This window comes from Syngnathus leptorhynchus, chromosome 18 (assembly GCF_054491065.1).
Source record: "Syngnathus leptorhynchus isolate UIUO chromosome 18, UIUO_Slep, whole genome shotgun sequence".
NCBI classification, from domain to species: domain Eukaryota; kingdom Metazoa; phylum Chordata; class Actinopteri; order Syngnathiformes; family Syngnathidae; genus Syngnathus; species Syngnathus leptorhynchus.
Window position 1 is genome coordinate 6770307 of NC_141212.1, and position 26107 is coordinate 6796413.

The window sequence follows — 26107 nt, forward strand, 5'->3', positions numbered from 1 at the left end:
ACAAGAAAGGTAGTGAACATTTTGGCAATGGAGAGTGAGATGGCTTGAAACAATATTTGCGCATGTTTCACTCTCTACAGGAGTATCAAAAACAATTGTTACAATATACCAAGAAAGAAAAAAAATTCTTCCTTACCTGAAGTGTGTTTTCAAGTGTCAGGCTGCATATAAGCAGACATGCCACAGCAACAGGTGGCGCTATAACCCCTAACCATAAAGCCATCTCCTTTTCCCTCCAGGAGTCATATGTGTGGAAGATGTACCAGGAAAGATGCTGGGACTTCTTCCCAACCGGAGACTGTTTCCGGAAGCAATACGAGGACCAGTTGGGCTAAATATGGCTGCCTTAATCTGGTGATTTTTTTTTTTTCCTCGATCTGAAACAGACTGTGAACGTGACTTTACTCTACTTTACTGGAAAACCTGCTGATAAATGTAGCAAAAACAATAACACATTAAAAAAAGACACAGAATTTGGATTGATAGGAGGCATCCACATTATTACTAAAATGCCATGGCGCCTCATATATGCAACGTTTTCTCACCTTTTCATTTGCTCAGTCCAAATTGTTTGACGCATGTGAAACTTGATATGAAATATTTATTTTTGATCACCACTGACATAGAAATGAAACTTCATATCTGCCTTTTAAAACCTGTTGTAAACATGACTGGTGACTTTATGATACACTTTAAGTGCCTTTTGAGAAACTATGCAAAAAGACACGTTTGTCCCTCTTGACACAGACAGCGATTACACTTATATTAATTTTGTGGCTTTTGTGTTAAAGAAAAAGAAATGTATAAAATCTAGATGTGTAAATGTTGCTCAATTTGTTTTATTAATCTGCCTGTCTGCAATTGTTACCACAATAGAAGAGCCAAACAGAAAACAAAAGAAAAAAAAAAGACATTGATGGCAAATCAGCTGCTGTTTTATGGAAGTTTACATTATATACACACATGTAGTAGGTTTGCATTGATGTGAAGGAGAGGACGGAAATGAATAAAGTTAATTGAGGCAATAAAGCATGACTCGTCACTTTCGGGAGTTAATCCTCTTGTGCATCCCCCCCCAAGATGTAAAAGCCGTTTGTTACCATGACAACCATGGCCAGGGCTAGGGCACTGCAACTAGGCGAGGCAAGTGGCTACTTGTTTGCACGCAGCCCGACAGTATTTTAGACAAAAGGATAGCCTTGTGAAAAAGTGAAAGCGGAATTTGCATTTTCACTCAAGGAGGGAGCGGTTCACTGAATATAACACACAGCTCTGCTTACCATTTGGCTTTTTGGATTCAACATTTTGAAAGAGATGTTACCATGCATGTTTTGGTTTTTTTTTACTCCTCCAGGGTTTTGCTTGTAGCTCATTTTCTTTCCAAGATCTACTTCTCTGCAATGGTCAGGAGATCATACTGTCCAACCAGTCCTCCAAGTCCTCCTCAGTCATTTCCTGCCTTACAGAAGCGGACTCAAGGGGTGTGGTTATGTTGTCTTTGGGCTCCTCCATCTTCTCTTCTGTTTGTACTTCAGTGACTGTGTCAAAATATACAGATTGAAAGAAGATATCAGGGATGTTTTTTTTTTTTTTTACCCCCTCGGGACAAGAAGCTAAGCTAAGCAACCAACAATGAGCATATTAAGAGCAATTGGTTGTTGATTAGCATTGAGGCAAATTAGAGTGGAGCTAAATTGAAAAGCACTCCTGATTCAGTTCAAAGTCCGACTTGGGAGACATTAAATAGTTTGTTGTACATTTTTTTTAATTGGCAGGACACATATTCTACAAAAAAATATGTGATGCACCAAGCTAATATTTAGCCTTTTATTATTATTATTTTAATATGAAGACCTCCTTATGGGATAGCATAACTCTGCTCAATTGGTACTAAAAAAAAAGCAGTTCAGAATATTTGGAGATTCTGTCATCAATTAATAACATTTGGTTAATTATTTGATGAACTCTGTAGAGAAAATACACATGTGCATAACGGACTATACTCATTATCATCCGGAGTACGAACCTTTCATCACAACAGCGCTCTCAACGTTGACAGACTGGCCTCCTGAGACAGGGTACAGTGGTTTCGCTAAAGTGAGCAGCTGGTCCAGCTCATCATCCACCTCGTCCGCCGAGGGCGTAACAACACCCGAGGGAGCCTGCAAGTCGGAGCTGGCAACAAGGCTTAAACTTTTGGTGATGTTAAGAGTGGTGCTCGGGTTTTTTGAAGGTACGGCCGATGGTGTTAATGAGGGCAGCTTGGCCGTCTCTTGTTTGGGGGCCAAAGTCATTGTGGGCAAGTTGACTGGTGTTGAAACCTGGAATAAAAAAACAACATCTCCATATTTTCACACAGATGTCTTAATGTCAACGCTCTGTAGGTTTAATAATCTTCACGGGTGTCAAGCCGCTACATCACACTGAACTTATTTTTACATGTAAAGAAATTCGGAATTAAAATTCTCATGTTTGTTGCAATTACTGGAAACATTTGAAAGCAGAAGTGCTTCAACAGCCAAAGTAATCTTGAATGTTTTGACCTATAAAATCCTCGGTGTACTGAAGACAGAGTTCAACTAATCCTTGTCCAAACAATTTATTTCTATTGATTTTTGTTGTTGTTGTCTTCTCATAAAACTTTTAATCTCAGTGTGTTCTCCGGTGTCATTAATCCTACACAAAGTATATGTTCCTCAAGAGGAAACAAACAATCTTCTTGAATGCTCTCGTGTGCAATTTAACGCGATACCTGAACTAGCTCAGCTTCCAAGTTGAGCCTCTGATGAAGAGGCACTTGTTCAAGAACCTGAGCCAATGCTGGGAGGTCCACAAACAAAGTAGACATCTAGAACAACAAGAGAAAAACAAGATCGTGGATACATCTTGGTGAATACGTTCAATCAAGTGGCGGACTACACATTAATCCGCCAAGACTGTAATTTACCCCATAAACTAAACTATAACCCAAACAATAAGCATATTAATGCATCTTTCAGTGTATGGATTTACTTGAGTGGATGAAGATGTATCCGTCTCCCAGTCTTTTTCTTCAGAAAAGCGGAATTGAGTGAAGCAATCCCCTAAAAATGACAGAGAAAGAGCATTTGATTAAAAACTTAAGACATTTATCCTTTTCCATATAAAGAAACAAAATGACCTGTGAAATAATCAACCTTTGCATAGCAAATCAATAGCATTGCGTAAACAGTCAACATGTGCCGCCATTTTGTTTCCAAAACAAACCCGCTGAGGGGCACTCGGAAGCAAATTAACACAGGGGTTGAGTTGTCAACAAGTCAGAAAGCTGCAGAAGCACGCTCGTGCGCCAGACCCAACTTGTTAACATCTTTTATAGCGTGAAAGGCGAATGATGTGCGAATGGACATGCTGGAATGCGTCACCCTCTAGGACTCCGAAACAAGAACATGTACTGGCTGTCGGGTCTGAAGGGCTCTTCAAAGCTCTCGTTATAATTGCGCTCATCTCCACATGCAAGCAGGAGTTACAATTTCATTTCAATAAACAGGTGGCTGGGAAAAATGCAGACAAAATGATACCAGAACTAAATGTAATGCAAAATAAAGGGTCCGATCTACAATTTTCTTTTAGGTTAGGGTGGACCCAGAACAGATCATGTTCAACCTTTAGGGTTTGGTTGTATTTTAGGAACATTACAAAAGTTACAAAAGCCCCTCACCACCAAATAAGGCCTTGCCCTTTTTTTTGATTGAGATGGAATCTATTAAACAATGGCAATCCTATCTTTGTAGGTGCCATAAAAACAAATGAAAGAATAAGAAGAACACAAGCACATTAATGTGTAAGGTCGCATCTTAGATTTCACGCACTAAAAATCGAATCCCATTGTTGTTGTTGGCCCTTGAGACATGTAGTGACTCACTAACTATTAAGTACATAGAGACACAGCCGATGTGCTACTACAAGGTCAAAGGCCTGCAGGCGTTAATGACCAATGAACTCCCGTGTTCATCATGAAAAAGCCACTCAGCACCTCATTTGGTGAAAACAGAAAAATTAATCTTACTCAAAACTACAAATATGTTTACTTGCAAACACAACAAGATGCACAGCTTGGTTTCAACAGAGAAGAAGGGACAGGTGGTTTAGTTAAACAGTGGTGTCTAACTCTGGCCCGCGGGCCAAATTTGGCCCGCAGTGTAATTATATTTGGCCTGCGAAGACAAATTATGCATCAACGTTAAGGGTCAATACAAAAATTGCAAATTGTCTTCACTTAAAAAAAAAAAAAAATAAAATAAAAAAAAAAAATCGATGTTAGAAGCAATTTCTATTACCATTCATCTTTTTAAAAATGTTGACTGTTTTTACCAGTCTCTTATTTCAAAACTAGTTATTCTTCAGTTTGTTGTGTAGCCTATACTGTATACAATATGAGTCGTTCATACATTTTTTGGGGTTGACAGTCATAATGGCCCTCAGAAGGAAATTATGACTACGATGCGGCCTGTGACAAAAATGAGCTCGACACCGCTGACTTTAAACAAGAAGGACAAGAAAATAAGACTTAAGCCAAAGACTAATGACGGCTTCCCCTTGCTCCAAAAAAAGACCACACTAATTCTAAACTCAGCAGGTGTAGTCACAAACAGTGGACACAGGTCAGTATGACAAACACAGATGGACGCTCAGCTGGAGACCTGACAGAAGAGCGCTCGTCACTCACAGCCTGCCCAATGTGCACAATATTGCAGACGTGTGGCGCTCGGGACCATCTGCAAGTTGTCCTTGAGTGCTTTGCTGAACAGGGAGTGATGGGGGTCAAAAAGGAGAGTCTGCAGGGGGGCTTTTTCTCGCTGGCAGAGAGAGAAATGACGTCTGAATAGAAAGGAGGTGGCTGAAGAATGTCAGCTTGACGTGACAACGGGATGAAACCCTTTAACAGCTGCTGGTCTAAAGTGATACTGACAAACAAGCAAGTCTCAACAACCAATCAACCGATCTATTACGGATCAATGACGGAAAGTTGTACTACTAATCACAGCCAGCACAACACGCAGTAATTTAAACTGGCTCCAAAAAATGGACTTCAGAGCTAGTCAATATTCAGTTTGAAATTCCAGTACTTCTTCAAATGCAATCAGAAATAGAAGCATCACAACTCAATTTTGCATTCCTCAGACAGTCCATGAAATGAATAAATATAATTGTGCCACTGAAAATCCCATTATGAACACTTCTCTGTTAATAGAGACACTCTAGGTTGCAGCATACAACACCTACAGGTATAGAGACTAATATCTCTTGTTTTTTAGAATCTTATGAAACAAACTGAAACTGGTTTGTGTAACAGGTTAAATAGGATATCTGCAGCAGGATGGAAGATAAAGATAAATAAATAAATTAAAAAAAAAAAACTCAGCAGTCCCTTTGACATTGTGAACCTTTTTTCATGGACATAGCCATGGCAACAAGAATCTTCTGTCAAACTTCCAAAAAGACAAGAACTTAGGGAGGTGGGATGGATGCATATTTCCTTTTGTATGTCTGTTATTAATTGTAATTTTAGTGTTGGGATGGTCGACACTTATTGGCACTGGAGAAATGACATCTCCCTAAACAAACAAACAAAAACAGAAAAAATTACAAAGCTCAACTTGGTGCTATGGTACCTCAAGCAGACTCCCCGTCACGCCTTTTTGACTAAGCCAATTAGGACAACAAGACACAGAGCAGAAAAGTCTCGACACATCGATAAATCACTGCATGAGCTAATTGCAATTAAAGTCCTGAGTAAACCAGGCGGTGAAATCAAGAAGCTGAAGCTATTTACTTTCAATGGTGATTGTGCGGATGTCAAAGTCAGAACAGAGGAACCTCAATTCACTTGGGGTTTTATTCTCATTAGGAGTGTGTTTTATTAGTGTGCAGACTGTTGGAAGCAACATGAAAGAAGTGGGAGGATTCCTTTCAATTTAAATTTAAGTCCTCAAAAAATGTGCTTCCGCCAATGTTTTTCCAATTAATTGAATACAATTGCATTTTAAAATAAATTTTAAAGATTAGATAAGATTTAAGGTTCATTTGGCAGGGTGTGAAACTTTTCTGTTTTCTCAGGTTTGTGCCGTGCAATTGTGCGGTGAGAAGTCCAGGGTTGTACATTGAGCCACTTGCCTGAAAAACTCCAACTCAGCCAAAAAATCGCAACCTAAACGAGGGCAAGCCATGGAGAAAACGAATTGATGGAAAGTAGAAACCGAACCCAGAAACGTAGAAGACAGAATTACAAAAATAAAACCTAAACTTGTGAACCGCAACAGTATATTTGTCAACTTGAAAACTAAAGAGACAACAGATTAACAGTGTTTCTTCTCACACTCAGAGGAGACAGAGTAAGAACAATGCACCCACTGAAAGCTAAATAAAGACTTGGTACTTGGCCTTGAACAGCACCAAAGTACCAGAAGGCTTAGCCCCCCCAATAGGACTTTATACAGTCGACAAATTCACTTAAGAGTTTTTCCAATTTACAAATGTTTTGTGTCAAAAATGGGTCACAAGAAGAATTTCATTTTATTTCTAATCAGCGCTTTAATTAATCAAAACGTAGATGAAGATGAATATGAAACTAATACTAAATTAAGCTAATTACATAATTAAACGATTATGACAATGGTACTAAACTATCATTAATGTACATATTGGTTTTAATTCTCAAAAGCCCTCGCAACATGTCGGTATCTGAAATAAACTGTAAAAGCATTTCTTTATTTTAACACAATCCTTTTCCTTCTGCACATTTTGAACAGTAATTGAAATCCACACAAAAAAAATTAACACTTAGGAAACCTCCCTAGAGAATGTGCCTGTTATATATTGAAACTGGAAAAGCTACAGAAGCTGTCAAATTAGCAGAGATCTTGCCTCAAACTTTGCAAGTACAATCAATAAACCCATCGGGAGGCCTCATTGCTTCCAAACCATTAATTTATGGCGGCCAACCATAATATCATCTTTGATCGTCGCATATAGATTTTTAGCACAGGAAGAAGAAAAAAAATGCATGCGCAAGAAACTTGTTATCTGTGAGCATAAAATGACATAAAAAGCGAATGCAGTGAATACTTCGCCGTTGTTCATGTTTTTTTGTGAAATGTTATAGTTATGTTTAAGTGGTTACAGCCTAATAAAATTACGAGAAACCAAAACGGTAAATTCGAGTCAAGGCCAAGCCCCCGACTTCTAGAAACAAATTGTCCACCTTTGTTCAGACTAATTTAGTCATCAAGATTCATGCATTATTCACCAACTACAATCCTGCAAACAAACAAAGCGGTTAGCGACACAAAACCTTCTCGGTAGAGCTGATGAATGTATGTTACAATATATTTAGCTGAACAAAGGTGGCTGTCGATTATGATTGTTTTCCTACTTATTGTTGTGATTGTCGAAGGTGAGCGACAAACGCCAACAGTGAACCTTGCTTGCGTTTCTGCCTTTTAAATTGTATGACAAATTGCCTGCCGCTGCTCCCGTCTGCACTTTGGGTCCATGTCAAACTTGAACTTTAGGAAATATAAAAAAAATCATAGCCCAATGTAACATGAAATAGAAAAAAGGCTTATATTCAGCACATAATAGGGAGCATCAATGTGGGAGATGAGAATTGCTCAAAACAATTATCTTTAATTGAGGTAAAAGAATCCTGAACGACTCATTTAGTTTTTCTTTCCAAAATGCCCTGATTTGACATAATTGCCATTTGGGAATGACTAACAGTGAAAATAAAATGAATTCATTCCTCCAGGTTGGGCAATTGAGAATAGAAATCATGATGCAATGACGACCTGGCAGCAGACAATAGAGTAAAACAAAAATAAAAATAAAAAGCAAATACATAAACTCAACAGAATGATGAAGCAATTCCGTGAGGGCATTAGCTGAATTATCATTAGATTCTTTTGTATATATATTCTAGCTGCCTGTCTAATGTTGATGAGCAAAACTCATTGATTCCATGTTTACACATAGTGTTTTTTATTCCCTTACTCGTGGAAAACAAAAGCATAGCTGCCCCCTGGTTAAATCAGGGCCATGTTCTCTCGAGCTACAATGGTATCTTGCTCATTGTGTTCAATAAAATGAAATAGTTTAAAAGTCAGCCATGAATGCTACAGGAGGCTTGAACTTTGATAATGTGCAATAGCTATTAACACCGTTACTAATTCTGGGCAGGAAATTCTCATACCAGCATGATGCCCATTAAGCAGACAACAGGGGATAGCTCACTGTGATGTGTTTAAAAAAAAAAAAGCATCTGAATGATTAGTTTGATAAAATTAACTCTACACAGAAGGCTCCTACCATAAGCTTTAGTTAGCTTCCTCAGGAAACCTATTCACATGCCTAAAATGATATGTCCAGATTCATTGCTCATTTCAACTACCGTATTTTCCGGACTATAAGACGCACCTAAAAACCTAACATTTTCTCAAAAGCCGACAGTGCACCTTATAGACTGGTGCGCCTTATATATTATCATTTGATGAATTTGTTGATCCACACTGGTTGTACACAGTGCTCTGCCAAAATGTTTCAGTACGTTTTAGTATGACTAGTAAATAACAAGGTCGCATCGCTTCCCATCATTACGGCAACCACGGTCAGGGGGCGTCACTGAATAGCTGTTGTACCCGTGAGGCTATTTCATTTCAAAATAGGCTGCTCCGTTAATGTTTCGAGTAAATTGACGGATCAATATGAATAAATAAATAAAATAAAAAATTCAATGAGGGTGAGCCTTATAATCCAGTGTGCCTTTTGGTGCGAAAAATACGGTATATGTTTGATGTCTGGTATGACGGCCATTTTCTTACAATTTGACCAATAAAGTGAAGACATACTGAATTTCTTTTTCAAAATGAATTCATTTTACTGATGAACACTTACATTTTTAGCAGTTAAAATTCAAATAGCAATAATTTTAGAATATTCAAAAGTAATATTTTTTTAAACTTTGAATGCCCTGAAACTGTTAATTCCATTTCCAGACAACGGCTGATCGTAGACATCATACTACGTACTTGGTAAAAAGAATTTGAGTTGCTGGTAGGAGTTATGAGTTTAAAAGTGTCATTCCTAAAATACAAATATCTAAGGTAAATAGCATGTTAAACTATATTGCACAACAGGTGCTTCAGGAAAACATAGTGTTTTTGTGGATGACATTCACACTGACTCCTCCTCAGACTCCTCCCCCCATATGCTTCACTATACTCCTTCTACTCCTCCACCTCACCTTTTCCTCCATCCTCTTCCATGTTGCTCAGTAGCCCGGTACAGGATGAGGCTATCAGACGCGTGGGCTTTGGCTCTAATAGTGGAGAATCAGCAATTTGGCTGAGGACAGGAGGATTCAAAATATCCTCGCATGGGAACAAATATTCTTGCAGCATTGAGGATGGACAATGGAGTTCAAAAAGTTTGCGGGGTGAGTGAAAACCATTTTCCTTGGGTCTCCTCAGAAGAAACAAGACCTTGATATTCATTCTTCAATTTTGTGACTGCCTAGGACAGTTGAATCAGAATTTTCTGGAGAAAAGGGTTTCGACAGCACCGACGTGGCCCCAAGCTACAGAAAACAGCTGTTGCATCTGATCCCAGAAATAGAGTTGGACGATTCAGCACGTTACGGCATGATATTGGAGCTCCTTAGCAACTGATGAGGATATGCGACGTCGGGATGACCAACCGGTATTTGACAAGGGTGTTTTTTCACCTCGTTGGAGAGGCGAGCAGCGATGAACAAAGTCAGCGAGAGCGAGCAAGGGAGGGGACCAAAGAGCCGGCGAGGGAAGGTGTGAAGTGAATGCTCAGAGAGGGAATCAAAGCGCTACAGTGAGAAAGGCAAAAAGCCAGAGGGAGTCAGAAACTCTGCCAGGCGGAAGGAGTGAAGAAAAAAAAAAAATTGACAATATCAAAGAACTGGCCAAGTGCCCATTTAATGCTGGAGGATTGTTTTCCGACAAAGCCACGAGGGGTGAGTATATATTCCGTTTGAAGTGGGTATTATGACAGGAAATTAAACACATGAACACTTCCCACAGGTTTAGCTGTCCAGTAAAATTATAGTTTCAGTTTAAAATAAAATAATAATATTGTTAGTCGAGCAGCTGGTGTTAAAAGCATTTAAAAAAAAGTGTTGAACTGTCAGATTGGTAATAGTTCAAAGTGCTATTATACATTTTGTATTGTCAACTTCACAATTTCCATACAAGATACAAACATGATCATTAACCTCGGACATCTTGAGAGAATGTGCGTGGCGGTGTCGTGCCTGTCTCTTTTGGAGTGGGTGGTATGACGACCGGGCTGATTAGATTTTAAGTATCATTAAAAAAAAAAAATATGTGGGCGGGAGACCACATGCCTCACATCACACTACTTCCATGCTTGAATTATACAGTAAAGCTGCAAATAGTCATGCTGATGAAAAAAGTGCCTAAAGTATGCAGTTTCCTACAATCGTTTGACAAGAACTGATCTGGCTTTCAGATGTTAATTGTGATGGAAATTATTTATCCTGGTGTATTATATATATATATATATATATATATATATATATATATATATATATATATATATATATATATATATATATATATATATATATATATATATATATATATATATATAATAGATGGACGGACGGACGGGCAGACGGGCGGACGGACGGACGCACAGACAGACAGACGCACAGACAGACAGACGCACAGACAGACAGACGCACGGACAGACAGACAGACAGACAGACAGACAGACAGACAGACAGACAGACAGACAGACAGACAGACAGACAGACAGACAGACAGACAGACAGACAGACAGACAGACAGACAGACAGACAGACAGACAGACAGACAGACAGACAGACAGACAGACAGACAGACAGACAGACAGACAGACAGACAGACAGACAGACAGACAGACAGACAGACAGACAGATAGATAGATAGATAGATAGATAGATAGATAGATAGATAGATAGATAGATAGATAGATAGATAGATAGATAGATAGATAGATAGATAGATAGATAGATAGATTACATAATTAAAACTTGACTTTTATCACATCTTTTCTATCGGGGTAAAAAAGTGGCGTCCCTATACCAAAAAAGCCTACACAACGCTAAGTGACCGAGTGGTATTTAAAGATGACCCCGTGTAGACTGTTCTGTAGGTGGTAGCTGAAGTGTCTATGATCAAAGCTGCTGTTTTTAGTCTCACGCCTTCTTCCACCAGCTTCACTATCATCAGCAAATAGCAGGAAAAGCGACAGAGTGCCCGGAAGGCTTTCTTCCCAAAGTGTTCCGATCGGGCATTGCGTCCATATCTAATGAAGTATCCATAACAACACCGGAACATATAAATGAAGGCGTGATTGCTGCTATTCATATCAGTTAGGACAAGCGTCGAGTTAAGTGAACCACCGATGTGCTAATGTGATTTCCTTTTGTCTCATTATGATTGAGCCTTGATAGGTGTCCATTAGAGGCCTCGGTAAACTACGGCTGCGGGGGAGTAGAATTGATCCTCCTGCTAATGTGTATAGATAGATGAATGCATTAGGACGTAAATAACTCGCCCAGTCAATCCCGCTACTCATATAGATATGCCACGCCTTGAATGCGAGGATGGCAACGTGCGCATTCCCCATGGCAACAGCGCAATCAACCCCCAGCAATGATTGGACGGAAACCTGAGGAGATAAAAGCCGCGTCTGGGTTACCAAATAGTTGACAGCAATTAACTCCTCCGGACGTCGCATGGAATTGAGAATAATGCGTTTTAATTTAACAATCGCAGTGGCGCAGAACGCTCGTCTGGTTCCCGATTGCTTCTTCAGGCAACAGCAAAGTCTATTTCAAAAGACATAGGCCTTGAAGTATTTCAAGTACCAATATCGGTCAGGGTTGCTTCCTTGATAGCCTCGGCCTTAGGGAAGCATTGAAAGAGGTTTACAGCAAACCTTTGTGAACCTCAGTGCTTGAAGTGATTGAAAGCAGAATAAATCACAGTGCAAGAATAAAAAAGCACATTGAGTGTTTGGGTCAGCTGCAGGCGCTACATAATAGTCATCGATGAGGCAATAAAAACACGGAGTCAAAAATGCATTCAATAAAAAAAATAAATCATATTCAAAAAGCATTTGAATGCTAACTGGGCTTTTCTTCTTTTTGCCTCCCTGAGATCTACAACAACAAAAAAATCCTCTTAATACCCTTCATCCTGGATTATCATTAGAAATAAACGGTGTAGACATTCAGGTACCCAACTGCTTAGGAGGTGTGGGACCTCATTTTCAAATCTTTAAGTGTGTCTATAATAATCTTGGTAGTAGGACATTGGACAATTCTACAACTCCAGAAGGCTCATTTGTGCTGTGTATTACTACAAAGATGCAAAATGATATTTTGATGCTGCATTGCTGATATCAGGGCGATCTTAATTGGCTAGAAAAACATTGCCTCCCACATACAATTAAGTATCCCAGAGAGAGCATTGGCCTCTCGTTGTACAGTATGACTAATCTGACAATGTGGGCAAAATAAAAAAAAAAACAGACAAGAAATACTGAGCTGCACAAGTCACGAGGGCACCTTTGCCATGTGTGCAACAAGCGAAAGTCAGAGTTTGATGCATCATTGTAAGGCCCTCCAAATAATAAAAATAGTGGGAGACTAAAAAAAACCCACAGACAGCTCACACTCAGATGAAAGATCCCATAATTTATTACAAATAACGAGTTGAATGTTCTACAACTTAATGGAAAGCTACAACAGCAATTAGAACAGTTATGTTTAATAAACAAGCTATTGAAAATATTGTGGTTAAAAACAAATCCTGTTTAGTCACTGGCAGAGCTAGAAGGGGGGGGGGGGACGCCAGGGCATTTTATGCAATACGAAAGTCATTTGAAGGACAAGGAAATGGAATAAACATACAGCCAATTCATAAATATCATAACTTTCAAAAATAATGTCTCAAGCAAATTTTCCCCAGAAACACTCAAACTTAACCAAATACTGATTTATCAATCACAAACATACTTTTTTGTCAAAATGTAACTATTAAGCCATTATTTCAGGATAATCACAATAGTAGTACAATTGGCATAGATGCTAATGCTAATAACACTATTATTATTATTATTATTATTATTATTATTATTATTATTGTTTTATTATTATTATTATTATTGAACCGTGATGTAGGTGGTTACTGTGTTGCTTCCTTAATATTAGTTGTTTTTACAAACACAGTTCAGAGATCAATATGCACAATTTGGTTATTATAATTTGTCACACCCTATAGTAAAAGTTTGTCACACTCCTAAAGGAGGAGAACACACAGTTGAAAGTGTCAGAATCCATCTTTTGGTCAGCTACTAAAGTGTAGGTCAGAGCTGTATTTGAAATGACACAGGTCAAAAATAGTTATGCAAATCTGAGGCACCGTGGCCTGGAATTCGGATTGAGGTTTTAGGTCATTTCACACACTTCAAATTGAGGCAAAAAAAGGCACGAGAGAAAATATTCAAATGCAGATCCTGCAGATGGCTTCAACCTTATAACTTTGTTCCTCACACATAATAAAACATACATGCACATTCGTGCACATTTACAAGTCTGTACTTTTATGAGGAAATGTTACTACAAACTGTTGAGACTCAGAAGAGCAAACAATGTTGTTGTTTTCTTTCAAATGATAAGGATGTTTTTTTGCAGCCATGTGAAAACTGTCCATAGAAGACAATTAAAAAGGGTGCTGAAGACAACACACATTTCCTTTTCACTAATTAGGATTACTGAGACAACCTCAGACAAGCGCAGTTGGACTCAGTGGAATATTTGACACGGGGGCAATTTCCATTTGTTTATCTAAGGAAGCAAAGTACTAAAACATAAAGTGGAGACACATGGTTGAGCCTGCATAATAAACAAACAGACGACACAAACCTTCATAACAAATCTCACCTGCAGAGCCCAAAAGGACATGGTAGTCAGTTCCTCTAATCGTGGGCATATTGTCAGGGATTTCCTGCTTCTCCGAGTCCTCATAACGGTCCCAATTGGACTCCAGTTTCCTCCTGGAAAAAACGGTGATGTGAGCCTCTTCAGGAGAGTCACCCTCAACTTGGTTCTGAAAAAATATGCAAATGAGTTATAAACTATGGATCAATGCACCCACAGAATAAAGTAATGTAACCATCAATTGCCTTTAATGCATTATAATGTGTCAGTTTGCAAACCAATTGAAATTCCAAAAAAAGTCCATACATCACAGGCAGAGACGTTCATTCAGCACATTAAGCTTTCTTCTTCCCACAGTCAGCATGAAGCAAACTCAGGGGTATTTTCATATGATTGCAATCAAGGAGTCCATAAATCTCAAGGGAGATTTATTTGATTGCAATCACTGGGCTCCTATTGTTTCTTTTCTGACGCTGCCATTACAACAACGGGATGATTAGTTGACAGAAGCTGCCAGCCGAAATGAAGAATCCTCCAAGTCGTGTCATTTTCAAGGCAAACAAGGCCCATCGGATGCTGTTCAAGCGCTAAGTGATCACATGTGTACATAATTCAAGAGCTTGATTATTTAGCCTTAATCAAACTACACAAGCGAGTGAGATTACTTGGATTACCTCCACACCGCACTATGAAGACTGGTGATTTTTTTATTTGATCAGATGCTGATCCATTGAAAACAGGCTTGACAGTGCAGAAAATTCACAAACATGAATTGATTAATATTAGACTAGTCCGTAACACGTGAGAAAATAAGGAAACATGTTTTTCCAAAATAAAAGCAGTCGAAATATTTAGCTATTAATTTAATAAATGCTCAGTTCTGGATTAATCATTGCACCTTGAAAGTAATGTACTGGCCACGATTTGTGAGTAATGATAGGTTATCTTTTTTTTAATTATAGCTAGAATAATCAAATTGCTATAACATCATATATTGGAAACTAATCACCGATAATGTCCATTAATTTGGTTTAATGAGCAGGTGTGAATAAGACAGAAGCACCTGCTTGAACTATATATTTCCCCGCATCTTGCAGGAATTCAACAAGCGATCTTATGAAAACATGCTGAGAATTGCGGGTGGTCTGGTAGAGCGGGCTCATTTACCCAGTGTTGGAATTCCGCTGCATTTGCATTTCCTCCACGTCCACGACCGCGATGATAATCTTTTCTGCCCCGGCCACGGTGGTGGCCTCCTCTGCCTCTTCCTCTGTGATCGCTGCCACATTTATCTCCGTCGTTTCCACCGCGGCCACCTCTTTTCCAACCTCCTCCTCTGCCTCTATTCGGTCTACCTTCCATGACAGTCTAATTTGACAACCGGACGGTTTTAAGTGTAGCACCATAAATTTTGTTTTGTGTCCTGATTAATAGTGCCCTGGTAACACGCGATGCAGTTTGTTATTGGTTCCGCTGTTCTTTCATTTTTTCGAAATCGGAACAATTCACAATTTGATCTGAATATAATTAGGAAAACGGGTAATAAATTATATAATAGTAAAAGTAAACACTCAATTAGCTATTTACACCAGCGCAGAAACATGTGCTTTATTAGTTTCTATATGAATAAATGAATAAAGAAAGAAAGAAAGAAAGAAAGAAAGAAAGAAAGAAAGAAAGAAAGAAAGAAAGAAAGAAAGAAAGAAAGACAGACAGACAGACAGACAGACAGACAGACAGACAGAATATTACAATAATCTGAAAAAAAGTCATTTGTTGTAAAATCTGGTGGTGTTTTAGTGGTGTTTATATTCATCTTTGTGTCTTGATATTTTCCTTCTATTTTACAGGACATATTCTATTCCCAATGAAGCCCCAACAAAGACTTTCCATCTAATATTTCAACTACCCGCTGTGCAAAAAAAATAGTACGCCACCATGGATGTCTATCCTCCAAACAGCACTTTTGCCAACACGACACATATTCACTCTGCGCCTCATAGCCTTTGGGAAGTTATCACCATAGCAACCGTCTCTGCCATTGTCAGCTTGATCACAATAGTTGGTAACGTTTTGGTTATGGTATCCTTCAAAGTCAACAGCCAGCTGAAGACAGTAAACAACTATTACCTACTTAGTTTGGCTTTTGCAGACCTCATTATAGGAGTGCTCTCCATGAACTTGTACACCACATATATACTGATGGGTTACTGGTCATTAGGAAGCCTCGCATGTGATCTCTGGCTAGCTGTGGACTATGTCGCCAGCAACGCTTCAGTTATGAATTTACTGGTCATTAGCTTTGACAGATATTTCTCCATCACGAGGCCGTTGACTTACAGGGCTAAGAGGACTCCCAGGAGGGCTGCCCTCATGATAGGCCTTGCATGGCTTGTATCATTTGTCCTGTGGGCACCGCCCATTCTGTGCTGGAAGTACATTGTAGGGGAACAAAAGGAATCCAAGGACCAATGCCAGATTCAGTTTTTAACAGAGCCAGTGATCACATTTGGGACCGCCATTGCTGCTTTCTACATCCCAGTCTCAGTCATGACTATTCTCTACTGTAGGATCTACAAGGAGACACAGAGGCGGACGAAGGATCTGGCAGAACTGCAAGGACTAACAAGCGACCATGTATCAGAGGGAGCCAAACCGCAGAAAACTATGATTCACTCTTGCTTCCATTTCACCAAAGAGAGGAGAGAAAGGAGTCAGGCCTCTTGGTCTTCCTCCAACCAAAGTAACGCTACAAAAACCACCATTAGGTCCGATGAAGCGTGGGTGAAAGCTGACCAAATCGCTTCCTTTAGCTACTCCTCATCTGACGAAGACGAGCATCACGTTTCCATCGAGACCCCGCAAGGATCTTTGAGGGATCAAAACGATAAGAATGGCCAAGTGACAAATTACGCAGAAGATCAGTATTTTTCAACACCTTCCGAGACCAGGAAGAAGTACATTTCCTATAAGTTCACACCTGGCTCCAAGGGTAAAAGAGGCAGTCCTGCACCTGCATCTCCTCGACGTCCCGACGCCGAGCAGAAAAACGCATCACCTTCCTCTTCCACTACCTCTAAACCTATGGACCCGGGCCTGAAGAACCAGATCACCAAGAGGAAGCGAATGGTTCTGGTGAAGGAGAAGAAAGCCGCCCAGACGCTCAGCGCCATTCTCCTGGCATTCATCCTGACGTGGACTCCTTATAACATCATGGTGCTGATCTCCACATTCTGCGCCACGTGCATCCCGACGTCCCTCTGGCACCTGGGCTACTGGCTTTGCTACGTAAACAGCACCGTCAACCCCATGTGTTACGCCTTGTGCAACAAAACCTTCCAGAAGACATTCCGGATGCTTCTGCTGTGCCAGTGGAAGAGAAAGAGAGGTGAGGACAAGCTATACTGGTGTGGACAGAACGCAAATGTCAACAACAAAATGACTTGATGGGTAATCATGGTTGAGTGGGTCAGTACGATGAACCAGTAGACTACCAATGTCTGCCAGTATGTCACATAAGTCGCTTTGTCATCTCGTTGCTCTTCCTGGTCAAATTATGTGGTTGGCATGAAGTGCTGCATGTGAATTTATCTTGGGGTGAAATCAGAATTCATAATGGTTTCTAAAATATGAAAAATACAGTCAGAAATTGGAGCAAGTTTATTTTTTTTATTTAGTGTTAGCTTATGAGTTAGTTGCATCCTTGCCACCCAAAAACGTATTTGTGTATGGAAACATGAAGGCTGCATGTTTTTTAAATGTGAAATTCCTTAATACACACCTGACACAATATAGGCTTGAAATGTTAAAAATGATTTATCCTGTGAATGAATCATATAGATTTAATGACTTGTATCACTATTGAGTATTTTTTTTCTTTTTCTCATAGTGGTTGGCATTTTGTTCCAAGGGCTAATCTCTTGATCTGCATTACTTCCAACAGTGATAACGTGACATATGTATGCTGCTTTACTTATCAACATTCATATTAATAAAAGTACAGGAATCAGAAATGTCAGGTGTAGTATCAGTAACACCTGGCTTGCAGTATTTCTCTGTGGTTGATGTTTGATGCTGTTATTATCAAAAGAATAATTGCACTTTTATGCCATTTGATGATGTAACGTCAAACTCTGTGCCTTCTGTTCTGCTCAGAGGTCAAATTACGTTTTGTGATTGAATCTGTGGTAATTGTCTGTGCAGTTCAGTGAACGTGAAAATGTGTAAAAAAGATTGAAATACAAATTCTGTCATAGAATTATAATTTTGTTGTTGCCTGTATCCTGATATACGTATGTTTAAATTATTAAACTTACATCAGAGATGTTATAAGTGCTGTTTTGTCTTGGCTTGATAGTAACACTCAGCACATATTTGAGTGCAGAAAATTAAATTTCACTCTTGCATACTCGAATGAGGACTAATACAAGAGCTGTATCTAAAAATGTTTTAATTTTGCTTTGTCAAATCCAATATTAACTTTCTGTGGGAGTGAGGCAATTTTTTTTAGGTATCGTAACACCATTTTTATACTCCAGAATTCACACAAAATACACACAAAATTGGGTGTTTCACACGAAACACTTTGAACTGTTTTTATATACCGTTCCAATTTATTTATCCAAGCTTTTCAGTCTTAAAATTAATTCAAGTCATCATTCACTGTCATATTACTTGAAAAAAAATCTCAATATGTATAGATGTTGTGATTCAAGGTTGTGGAATTAGCAGCAAAGCACACCGAAGGATTACCACACAGCAGATTGATAAGGATTAAGAATCAGCAGGAAATGAAGAAAAACCGCTTGTGAATGGATTTCTGTTAGAACTTTATAAACAAAACCACATCTGTAGATTTTAAATAGTTAACTTCTGTTCACATAGAGAACTGTACAATAAACGCAGTACAATGAGGAGGGAAAAAAAGACACCTAAAAATCCTGCACCCATGACTTGACGTGCTTTTTCAGGCATGAGGTATGCGTACTACCTCCTCTTGACAGCCGGCCTGGTGCCCTTACTGCTACCACTCGCTTTGCTCGAACCCTTGGAGCCGGAGAAGAGCTTTGTCATGAGCTCAGACACATCTGGGAGCTCAGGGTTGGGGTTCAGCATGTTCATGGATTGCTCCATTTCCTGTGATGTAAAGTAAGAAAGCAGGTTCCAACTCAATGAAGCAGGTCTTTAGTGACGTCCTCTCACTTTTTTGAGTTTTCTTACCTTTCTCATTTCTGGGTCATTAGTATTGACCACTTTGGGCAGTAGAACAATGATCAGCAATGGCAACACCATCATCATTACCTGCATGAGCAATAAAGTTTGAAAATTAAAATTAAGTGCATGAAACATGGTAGTCTATGACCACAGCGCCCCTATCAGGACATATAAGCTATTACAGCATGAATGGAGGGGGGGAAGGGGGGCAAATAAAACTGAACTAATCAGTGGGTTAAATCAAGTGTTTCATTACTTTAATGCTTAGCAATTAGATTATTTAGTAGTGAATAACAAGTTTGAACGGACCATTGGGTTCATGAGGAAATCAGTCCAGCCCCAGGTTTCCCTCTTCATGAAGTAGCTGTGAATGCCACTAGCCCTTATTTGGAGAGGATATGGTTGGCGGATCACTTCTGAAGTCTTAATGTAGTTCACAAGCCGTGCTCTGTTAAAAGAAAATAAGACAGCATCGTACGTCGAGGTATTAAGTCAAAAGGAAAAGAAGATTTGGAAACAAACGAACAAAAAGTTTAATGCAAAGCACTTACCGCATTTTCCCCTTGGATGTGATGTCAACACGCACCGGCTCAAATCGGTATCCTGGGGTGACAATTTCTACAACGTAAGATCCGGAGGGGACGTCATTGACTGCGAAACTACCATCAATCCTGAAACACAAGTCCAAAACAAATCTAAGTTCCATTTATACACTACACTTAACACCTTGTTTGTAAATCCATTCACTGGTGCACAGAGAAAAAGAATATTATTGCAAGTTATCACGTCTAATTATCTTAATCGAAGTTTACACATTATTACAAGCTGACAAAAACGTTTATACCTCAGAGATAAATAGAAAAGAATTTTACTTGTTTTGCAGGAACGGTTCTCTGCAACTTATCAGTTTAAAAGCGTTCGTTTTACTGATGAACTCACACCACTCAGAGTCTCAGAGTCATTGCTGTGCAATAACATCCTGCTCTCCACATCTTTTGTGAATTGTCTACATTGTTTGTACTATGTCTCCTCTCTCCATCCATTGCAGCCGGGTCATCCTGGAAGAGGGACCCTCCCATCCGTGGTCCCTTCTCAAGGTTTCTCATTTTCCCTAGTTGGAGTTTTGAGGTTTTCCTTGCCCTCCTGGGAGTTTATGATCAGGGGAGGTTTGAGAATATTTGTCATTTTTTCACATGTCCTGAGTGTAGTTAGTCACCTAAATGTTGAACAGAGGCTGTGATGTACCGAAGTAAAATTCCTTATTTGGCACGCTCAAACATGGCGAATAAAAAACTCTTGAATCTTTACGTTACATACAAATTTACGTTTCACTTCTAAAGTCAAACGACTCTCTGTCGTTGTAGTTTGTTATGACGGCACGAGCTAGCACACTTCCAAGCCTGATCAAGGCACAAAGTTCCATAAAATCAAGACTAGTCGATAATGACAGTCTCTTTTTGCAGTAAACTAACATAGCCTGAAAGTAGTGTGGAGGCCGGGTAATGTCGAATTTGCTCGGCGCAAATTAGCTAGCACGCTAATGCTACATTGCACATTTACTACGTCAGCATGTGTGTATCTGTTGTTTACCTCAAAAATCCCACGTAGTCTTCACCGTCTACAAGAACTCGTGCTGTGGATACCCAATCTTGTGTTTTTACCCCTGGTACGATCGCCCTTCCCTCGATTTTAAACCGATCTGGGGTGGTCTGAGTCGATACACCTGCACCAGGCCCAGTTTCCACATCGGTGAAACACGAAGCCACAACAACAACGGCCTGAACAAAAAGCCATGAGAGCTGTATTCTTCCCAAGTTGAACATTGTAACTGTCAATACTAAATAAAAGTTTGCTTCAAAGGCGAGCGGGTCAACATGAAACTGTTCAAGGCAGGAACCACACAGAAGCGGCTGGCACCATACGATGACGTCACTTCAGAGTAAAAAGCTTTATTGTTCAAACCTAGATACACATACTTCCTGTCATGATCGTAATAAAGGCGCTTATTTTGAAGGGTACTATAAGGAATTTACAATCATATCTGTAGGTGTTTTATGTTTTGACTCTTTTTGGAATATTTTTAAGATAGCCCTTGTAACCAGCCATCACAATAAACACAATAAATACATTTCTATCAAATTTATTTAAAAGATGAAAATAATAACTTGTCTTGAAATCAAGTTCAAATGACACACATGGAAGACACACAAGATGCACACTCATAACTTAAGACTGTTGCAACTTCAAAGTTCCCAATTCCAAATAACGCAGGTTAAAAACATCCAAACTTTGGGCCATTCATGTATCCACGTGCATTTGCATTCGATGACAAGCAGTGAGTGGGAGACAACTAGCTTGGCACGACATATCCAGTCTCATGGAGGTCCACGATATGTCCCCCTGTCCTGAGACGGTCCACTTCAATGTGAAGCAGTCACCCGCTGTGCTTCTGCTGCAGAAATAGGCTCCCAGTCCTGCATTATTCTCCAGCAATAAGGAGCTGTTTTGATGAGTCAGGTTCATTTTCAAACCATAATCCAGTCCATACGTCGGATGCCATTAACGCTACAACGTAGCCGTGATCCAGCAGTAGTGGTGGTCACATCCCTGGAGTGCTACTCGATCAAGTCAGGGCAGCTGAAGGACATATGCCTCAACGGCCTGCAACAGAGATTGGGGACAAAGGTCGTTCACTTTTCTGACAGTAGGTCACTGCTAATTGTGACACATTCAGTAAAATGGAAATTAAGCATGTAAATAAGATTAACAGCTTTACTTGGTCTGATAAATGCTAACATTTTAGTAAACACCTAACGACATACACAATTACTTTTTCCCTCACCTTTGCCAGGTCTCCAGTAGAACCTGAAACCAGACATAGCCTGGCTCCGTCCTTCCACAAGTCCTTTAGACGTTGCTTCAAGACTACAATGTTCCTGTAGTAGGAAAGAAGTAAGGGATTAATGCAATAATCACCAACACAACATGTGTTGACTTTGGTCTTTTTCCACAACAACATGGAGCTCCCACCTGTTGTCCAAACTGTCCCGCAGTATTTTCTCTGTCTTTGAAAGGTCTGGCCACCATTTCCTGATGACAGCTTGGACCCAGTGTAATCCCACAATTATGTGTCTAATCAAGAACAAAATGTCAACAGCTATGATTTCTGAAGAATGGACAAAAGTAGATGACTTTAATCGGTCAGATACAAAGCGAAACTTACTCTTCGTATTTACTGGAAAGAATCACTTTAACTTGGGGTATGAGGTCAACACAGCATCCAATTGAAAAACAAGATGCTTCACTTTGAAGGCTGAAGACAAAAAAAAAAAAGGTAAAATTGCCCATGATTTCTTGTGCTGCTTTTTGCTGTAATCTTATAACATGCTCAGTCCTTAAATTCAAAGAAACATACTTATTTGTTATGACAGGTAACAGATCAAGCAGCACTCCTCTATCTTGAATTCTGTGGATTTTAAAGCATTAAGATAAGATTTCAATTAACATTAAAAGTAACAACATGTGCATTATGAAGAGAAAATGTACACGATTAGATAAGCCACTAATTCACTGGCGTTCCTTCGCCATAGCGTTAGGGCCACTTTAAGTCGAAGATTCCTTCCAAAGAGGATATGAGACACCGCTTCATGGTCCTTTGATAGCTATTAAAAAAAAAAACACAGAGTGTTGGTAAAGCAAACGCATGTCTCAAGTTGAAGCTTCAACTGGTATTCTGACCTCAGTAAAGTCACTGTACTTGGAAGTGGGCCCTGCCATCTTAGAGGCCCCTGCTGCATTCACAGTCGGCCTGCAGTTATCTTTATAGTGATTGCCCCGCAAATCCGAGCATGTCACCTCATTTTCTTTATTGGCCATGCCGGTGTTACGGGCTCGACCAACATCGGATGTTTTACGGTGCAGCTTCAAGCCCACTTCCAGGGATAGAGAACTCTTCCTCTTGCAAAGTGAGGGCCTCTTTGGCTTGGCTGGACTGTGCACAAGGAGTCTGGTAACAGGGGAAAACATGTTGCATTAGACATCATTGTAAGAATCATAAGTCACAACAAGACTAGAAAGGGGTGTTTTTACAGGTCCAGTGACTAAAAGGGGTTAACTGTGCGACACATCCCTAAAAGCATGGATCAAAGACTCACCTTTCCTTATCTAATTCGTCCTTATTTCTAATATCCACCTAAAACAGAAGGATAGGGGATGAGGCCACTATGGCCACGTCTCTACCGCAACAATACCACTTGCACGACAATTCACTAGTTTTACTGTCAACAGGAATTTCTAAACACACCACACTGTTTACACAATATGGTATGCGAGCCGCCGACACGCTCCATACCTGCTTCATGGTCTTTGAAAGATGTAGGCGAGATCACAAGAGGCCATTGGTCTTTTTCTTCTTGACCTTTGAGAATTGCCGTTGATAGAAACGCATATCACTTGTCACAATTTAGGTACACTACAAAGGAGGAGAAAGTATGGAGGAATGTTTGCGAGATTAAATCAGATGAGCAAAAGTTTCTTTAGTATAATCAAATTTAAGTCATAACTATACAGACCAAACAAAGAAAGAAAAGATAAACAACACGCCAAATGTAAACATAATGGCTTGGCTATTGCGCTACTCGTATTAGCATTAGCTTAATTAGCGAAACATGTCCCATTTACCTCAAGACACTTCTCTCAACCATGCTAACGACAGTTCGGCAGAAAATCAAGTGACATATACAACATTTCATTTCGTAAGATCGATCGACGCGTTAACAAACTTTAAAATCTGCAGCTAGCATATTAGCATTGAGCTTAGCAAGGCAATTTAGCAATTTAGCTAGGCTGCTAAGTCAGAGCAAACTGTCCGCTTAGCCTTTCAACTTAACTATCACAAACAACAATTCCGAACCACTAGCGAGATTCAAACATCGCATCTGAATACCAACCGAAGCATTTTATCAGGTGACATCTAATCTCTTCAAGATTGTAAATCCAAAACGTGAAAAACTGGTTACACCGTACAAGGCCAACTGTTGTTGGACGTTTGCTATCGTTACAGAAGTTTTTGAACCATTCAAATTGCATCCACCGCCGGTGTGCGGGGATTGTGGGATTGATAATGGCACATAAATGTGAGGTTTTAGCGCCCACTGCTGGACATCTTTGGAAACAATTCCTAAGATGTCCAACAGTTGGCGCTAAAATATATATTATATATAGTATCACATTTTTATTTGTTTAGATATATATTCTGCATTATCTTCCACAGACGCTCTTTAAAACAAGTCAGTATGTTTAATTTTCTGTCTTTTCCTGTCTCTCAGTCTCCTCCTGCATTCGAGGCAAATTTTTCAGGTATGCACTTTGGCCTGGTGCCTTTGAATTTACGTGAATCCTTTGGAGGTTAATGATGCTATTTGTGTTGACATTATGTAAGGCTGCAAGAGCCATTTCGTACACTACATCTCTGTTCTCACAGCAACTCTCTGCCACCATGGATGAATTGGGATCCTTGTCCACAGGCTGCACAGCAAATCAAAGGAGAACCAAACGCGTCTGGAGGGGAAAGGTTACAGCAAGTTCAACATAACTGTCAAATTATTCGGACGAAAGGAGTGTAATTACTTAAACCATGCTCCAAAGAGTACAATAAACATTCAAATCATCACTGTATTCTCATTCCACATTTGTTTTTTTGCCATAGTCGTGGAATTGAGGATGACTTCTAGTTGCAAGCTGGGGCACAGCATAAATTGTCAGCTAAATGAACTCAAATCTTTATTTGCATTTTTTCCCCCGCAGGTCTCCATGCCAGTTGTACTTTGAAAGCCTTTCCATTTCCAACGGTAGATGTCAGTGTTTGTCTATACTTGCTTAAAATTCTAGTATCCAGTTAGTAAATCTATTGAGGCAACTTTTCAGTCAGTCCACTTTGCTTGGTCAGGGGTAGGGGTCATCATATTTTATTGAATATTTTTACGCTTATAAAAATTATAGCAAATATCATTGCATGCAATTAACTCAAGATGCCACAATTCACATTAAAACGCTACTCAAGTGTTTTCCCCTTTGACATTGTCTATGATTCTTAGAACTCCAACAATCTAAGTACGCATCATTGCATAATACTACATTTCATTGTGACCGGTGTCTCCCCCCGCAGAGAATAACATGATCATGAACTCCTTCATCCATCACCATGACCATTTCATTTGAGGACATCAAACATGCATGTGGCCAATACAATCACTCTTGGATACGTTCACGGCATGTGCATACATTGAATCATGATAAAGTGCTCCCACAGCAGAAGCAATAAAACATTTCCAAGAACTACTGTAGGACATAGGCTCTATTGAGGATCCCATTATAGTCAAATATTTTTACAGGAAAGATTTATTGTTTGAATTTATGAGTCTACCTTGGCTTGGGATCTTTGAAAAAAAAATTCATTACTTTGGTATTTTCTAAGGACATTACATGAAAGCCACAGGAAATAGATTGTGCAGTTCCACTCATATGTCCATAAAGGTTAAATCTGCTTGGGAGCAGCAGGTTGACCCTGAACTATGGATACTTAGAAAAAGGCAACAATAGAGGCAGTGAAGAGCTGTGAGGAAGAAAGTGGGCACTCTTGCAAAATGTTTTTATTTGCATCCAAGCACGCTAACACTTCCCATGCAGAACTAAACAGATTTGTCACCGAACCACACGGAAATGCCTGGAACAGCTTTGCTTCCTCCTGCTCGTAGAATGTGTGAATAACAAGAGGAAGGATTTATGCATGTGCGGACCTGACACCAAAGGTGACCAGGTCACGACTGTCGGTGCAACATCCAGCTACTCGTCAAAATTTGCCTTGAGACTCAAAGT

The 26107-nt window shown here is 39.6% G+C and overlaps 5 protein-coding genes across 9 annotated transcripts in view; 2 read left to right on the top strand and 3 right to left on the bottom strand.

Moving 5' to 3' along the window:
- The window catches only part of ryr3 (ryanodine receptor 3), a 46155-nt gene extending 44980 nt beyond the window's left edge, over positions 1 to 1175 (top strand). For 2 of the 3 annotated variants that reach the window (XM_085937554.1, XM_085937553.1), the window contains one exon: positions 240 to 1174. In XM_085937554.1, the coding sequence (XP_085793680.1) occupies positions 240 to 335 (96 nt within the window). In that variant the 3' untranslated portion in view covers positions 336 to 1174. Of the gene's footprint in view, positions 1 to 239 lie in introns of all 3 variants that reach the window. The other variant, XM_085937555.1, reaches the window with a different exon arrangement.
- Positions 578 to 15427, bottom strand: aven (apoptosis, caspase activation inhibitor). Of its 2 annotated transcripts, none has more exons than XM_085937559.1 (6): positions 15185 to 15427; positions 14021 to 14186; positions 3013 to 3083; positions 2753 to 2848; positions 2027 to 2321; positions 578 to 1538 (listed from the first exon to the last, which is right to left on the bottom strand). In XM_085937559.1, the coding sequence occupies exons 1-6, from the start codon at positions 15377 to 15379 to the stop codon at positions 1405 to 1407; spliced, it is 957 nt and encodes a 318-aa protein (XP_085793685.1). In that variant the 5' UTR covers positions 15380 to 15427; the 3' UTR covers positions 578 to 1404. The 2 variants fall into 2 exon arrangements, with proteins under 2 accessions (XP_085793685.1, XP_085793684.1); XM_085937558.1 differs by having other exon boundaries at positions 583 to 1550.
- Positions 15428 to 15955: 528 nt separating this feature from the next.
- Positions 15956 to 17480, top strand: chrm5b (cholinergic receptor, muscarinic 5b). Its single transcript, XM_085937557.1, has one exon. It carries the CDS (start codon positions 15956 to 15958, stop codon positions 17462 to 17464), a length of 1509 nt encoding a protein of 502 aa, XP_085793683.1. The 3' UTR covers positions 17465 to 17480.
- Positions 17481 to 18608: 1128 nt separating this feature from the next.
- emc7b (ER membrane protein complex subunit 7b) lies at positions 18609 to 21213 on the bottom strand. Its single transcript, XM_085938031.1, has 5 exons — positions 20822 to 21213; positions 19783 to 19902; positions 19541 to 19679; positions 19238 to 19318; positions 18609 to 19153 (listed from the first exon to the last, which is right to left on the bottom strand). Exons 1-5 carry the CDS (start codon positions 21052 to 21054, stop codon positions 19004 to 19006), a joined length of 723 nt encoding a protein of 240 aa, XP_085794157.1. The 5' UTR covers positions 21055 to 21213; the 3' UTR covers positions 18609 to 19003.
- A 143-nt stretch (positions 21214 to 21356) lies between these two features.
- On the bottom strand, positions 21357 to 24347 carry katnbl1 (katanin p80 subunit B-like 1). Of its 2 annotated transcripts, none has more exons than XM_085938028.1 (10): positions 24181 to 24347; positions 23583 to 23702; positions 23386 to 23423; positions 22970 to 23237; positions 22778 to 22893; positions 22647 to 22697; positions 22455 to 22544; positions 22262 to 22363; positions 22074 to 22167; positions 21357 to 21892 (listed from the first exon to the last, which is right to left on the bottom strand). In XM_085938028.1, exons 2-10 carry the CDS (start codon positions 23589 to 23591, stop codon positions 21860 to 21862), a joined length of 801 nt encoding a protein of 266 aa, XP_085794154.1. In that variant the 5' UTR covers positions 23592 to 23702; positions 24181 to 24347; the 3' UTR covers positions 21357 to 21859. The 2 variants fall into 2 exon arrangements, with proteins under 2 accessions (XP_085794154.1, XP_085794156.1); XM_085938030.1 differs by having other exon boundaries at positions 23583 to 23648; positions 24181 to 24340.
- Between the last annotated feature and the right edge of the window lie 1760 nt (positions 24348 to 26107).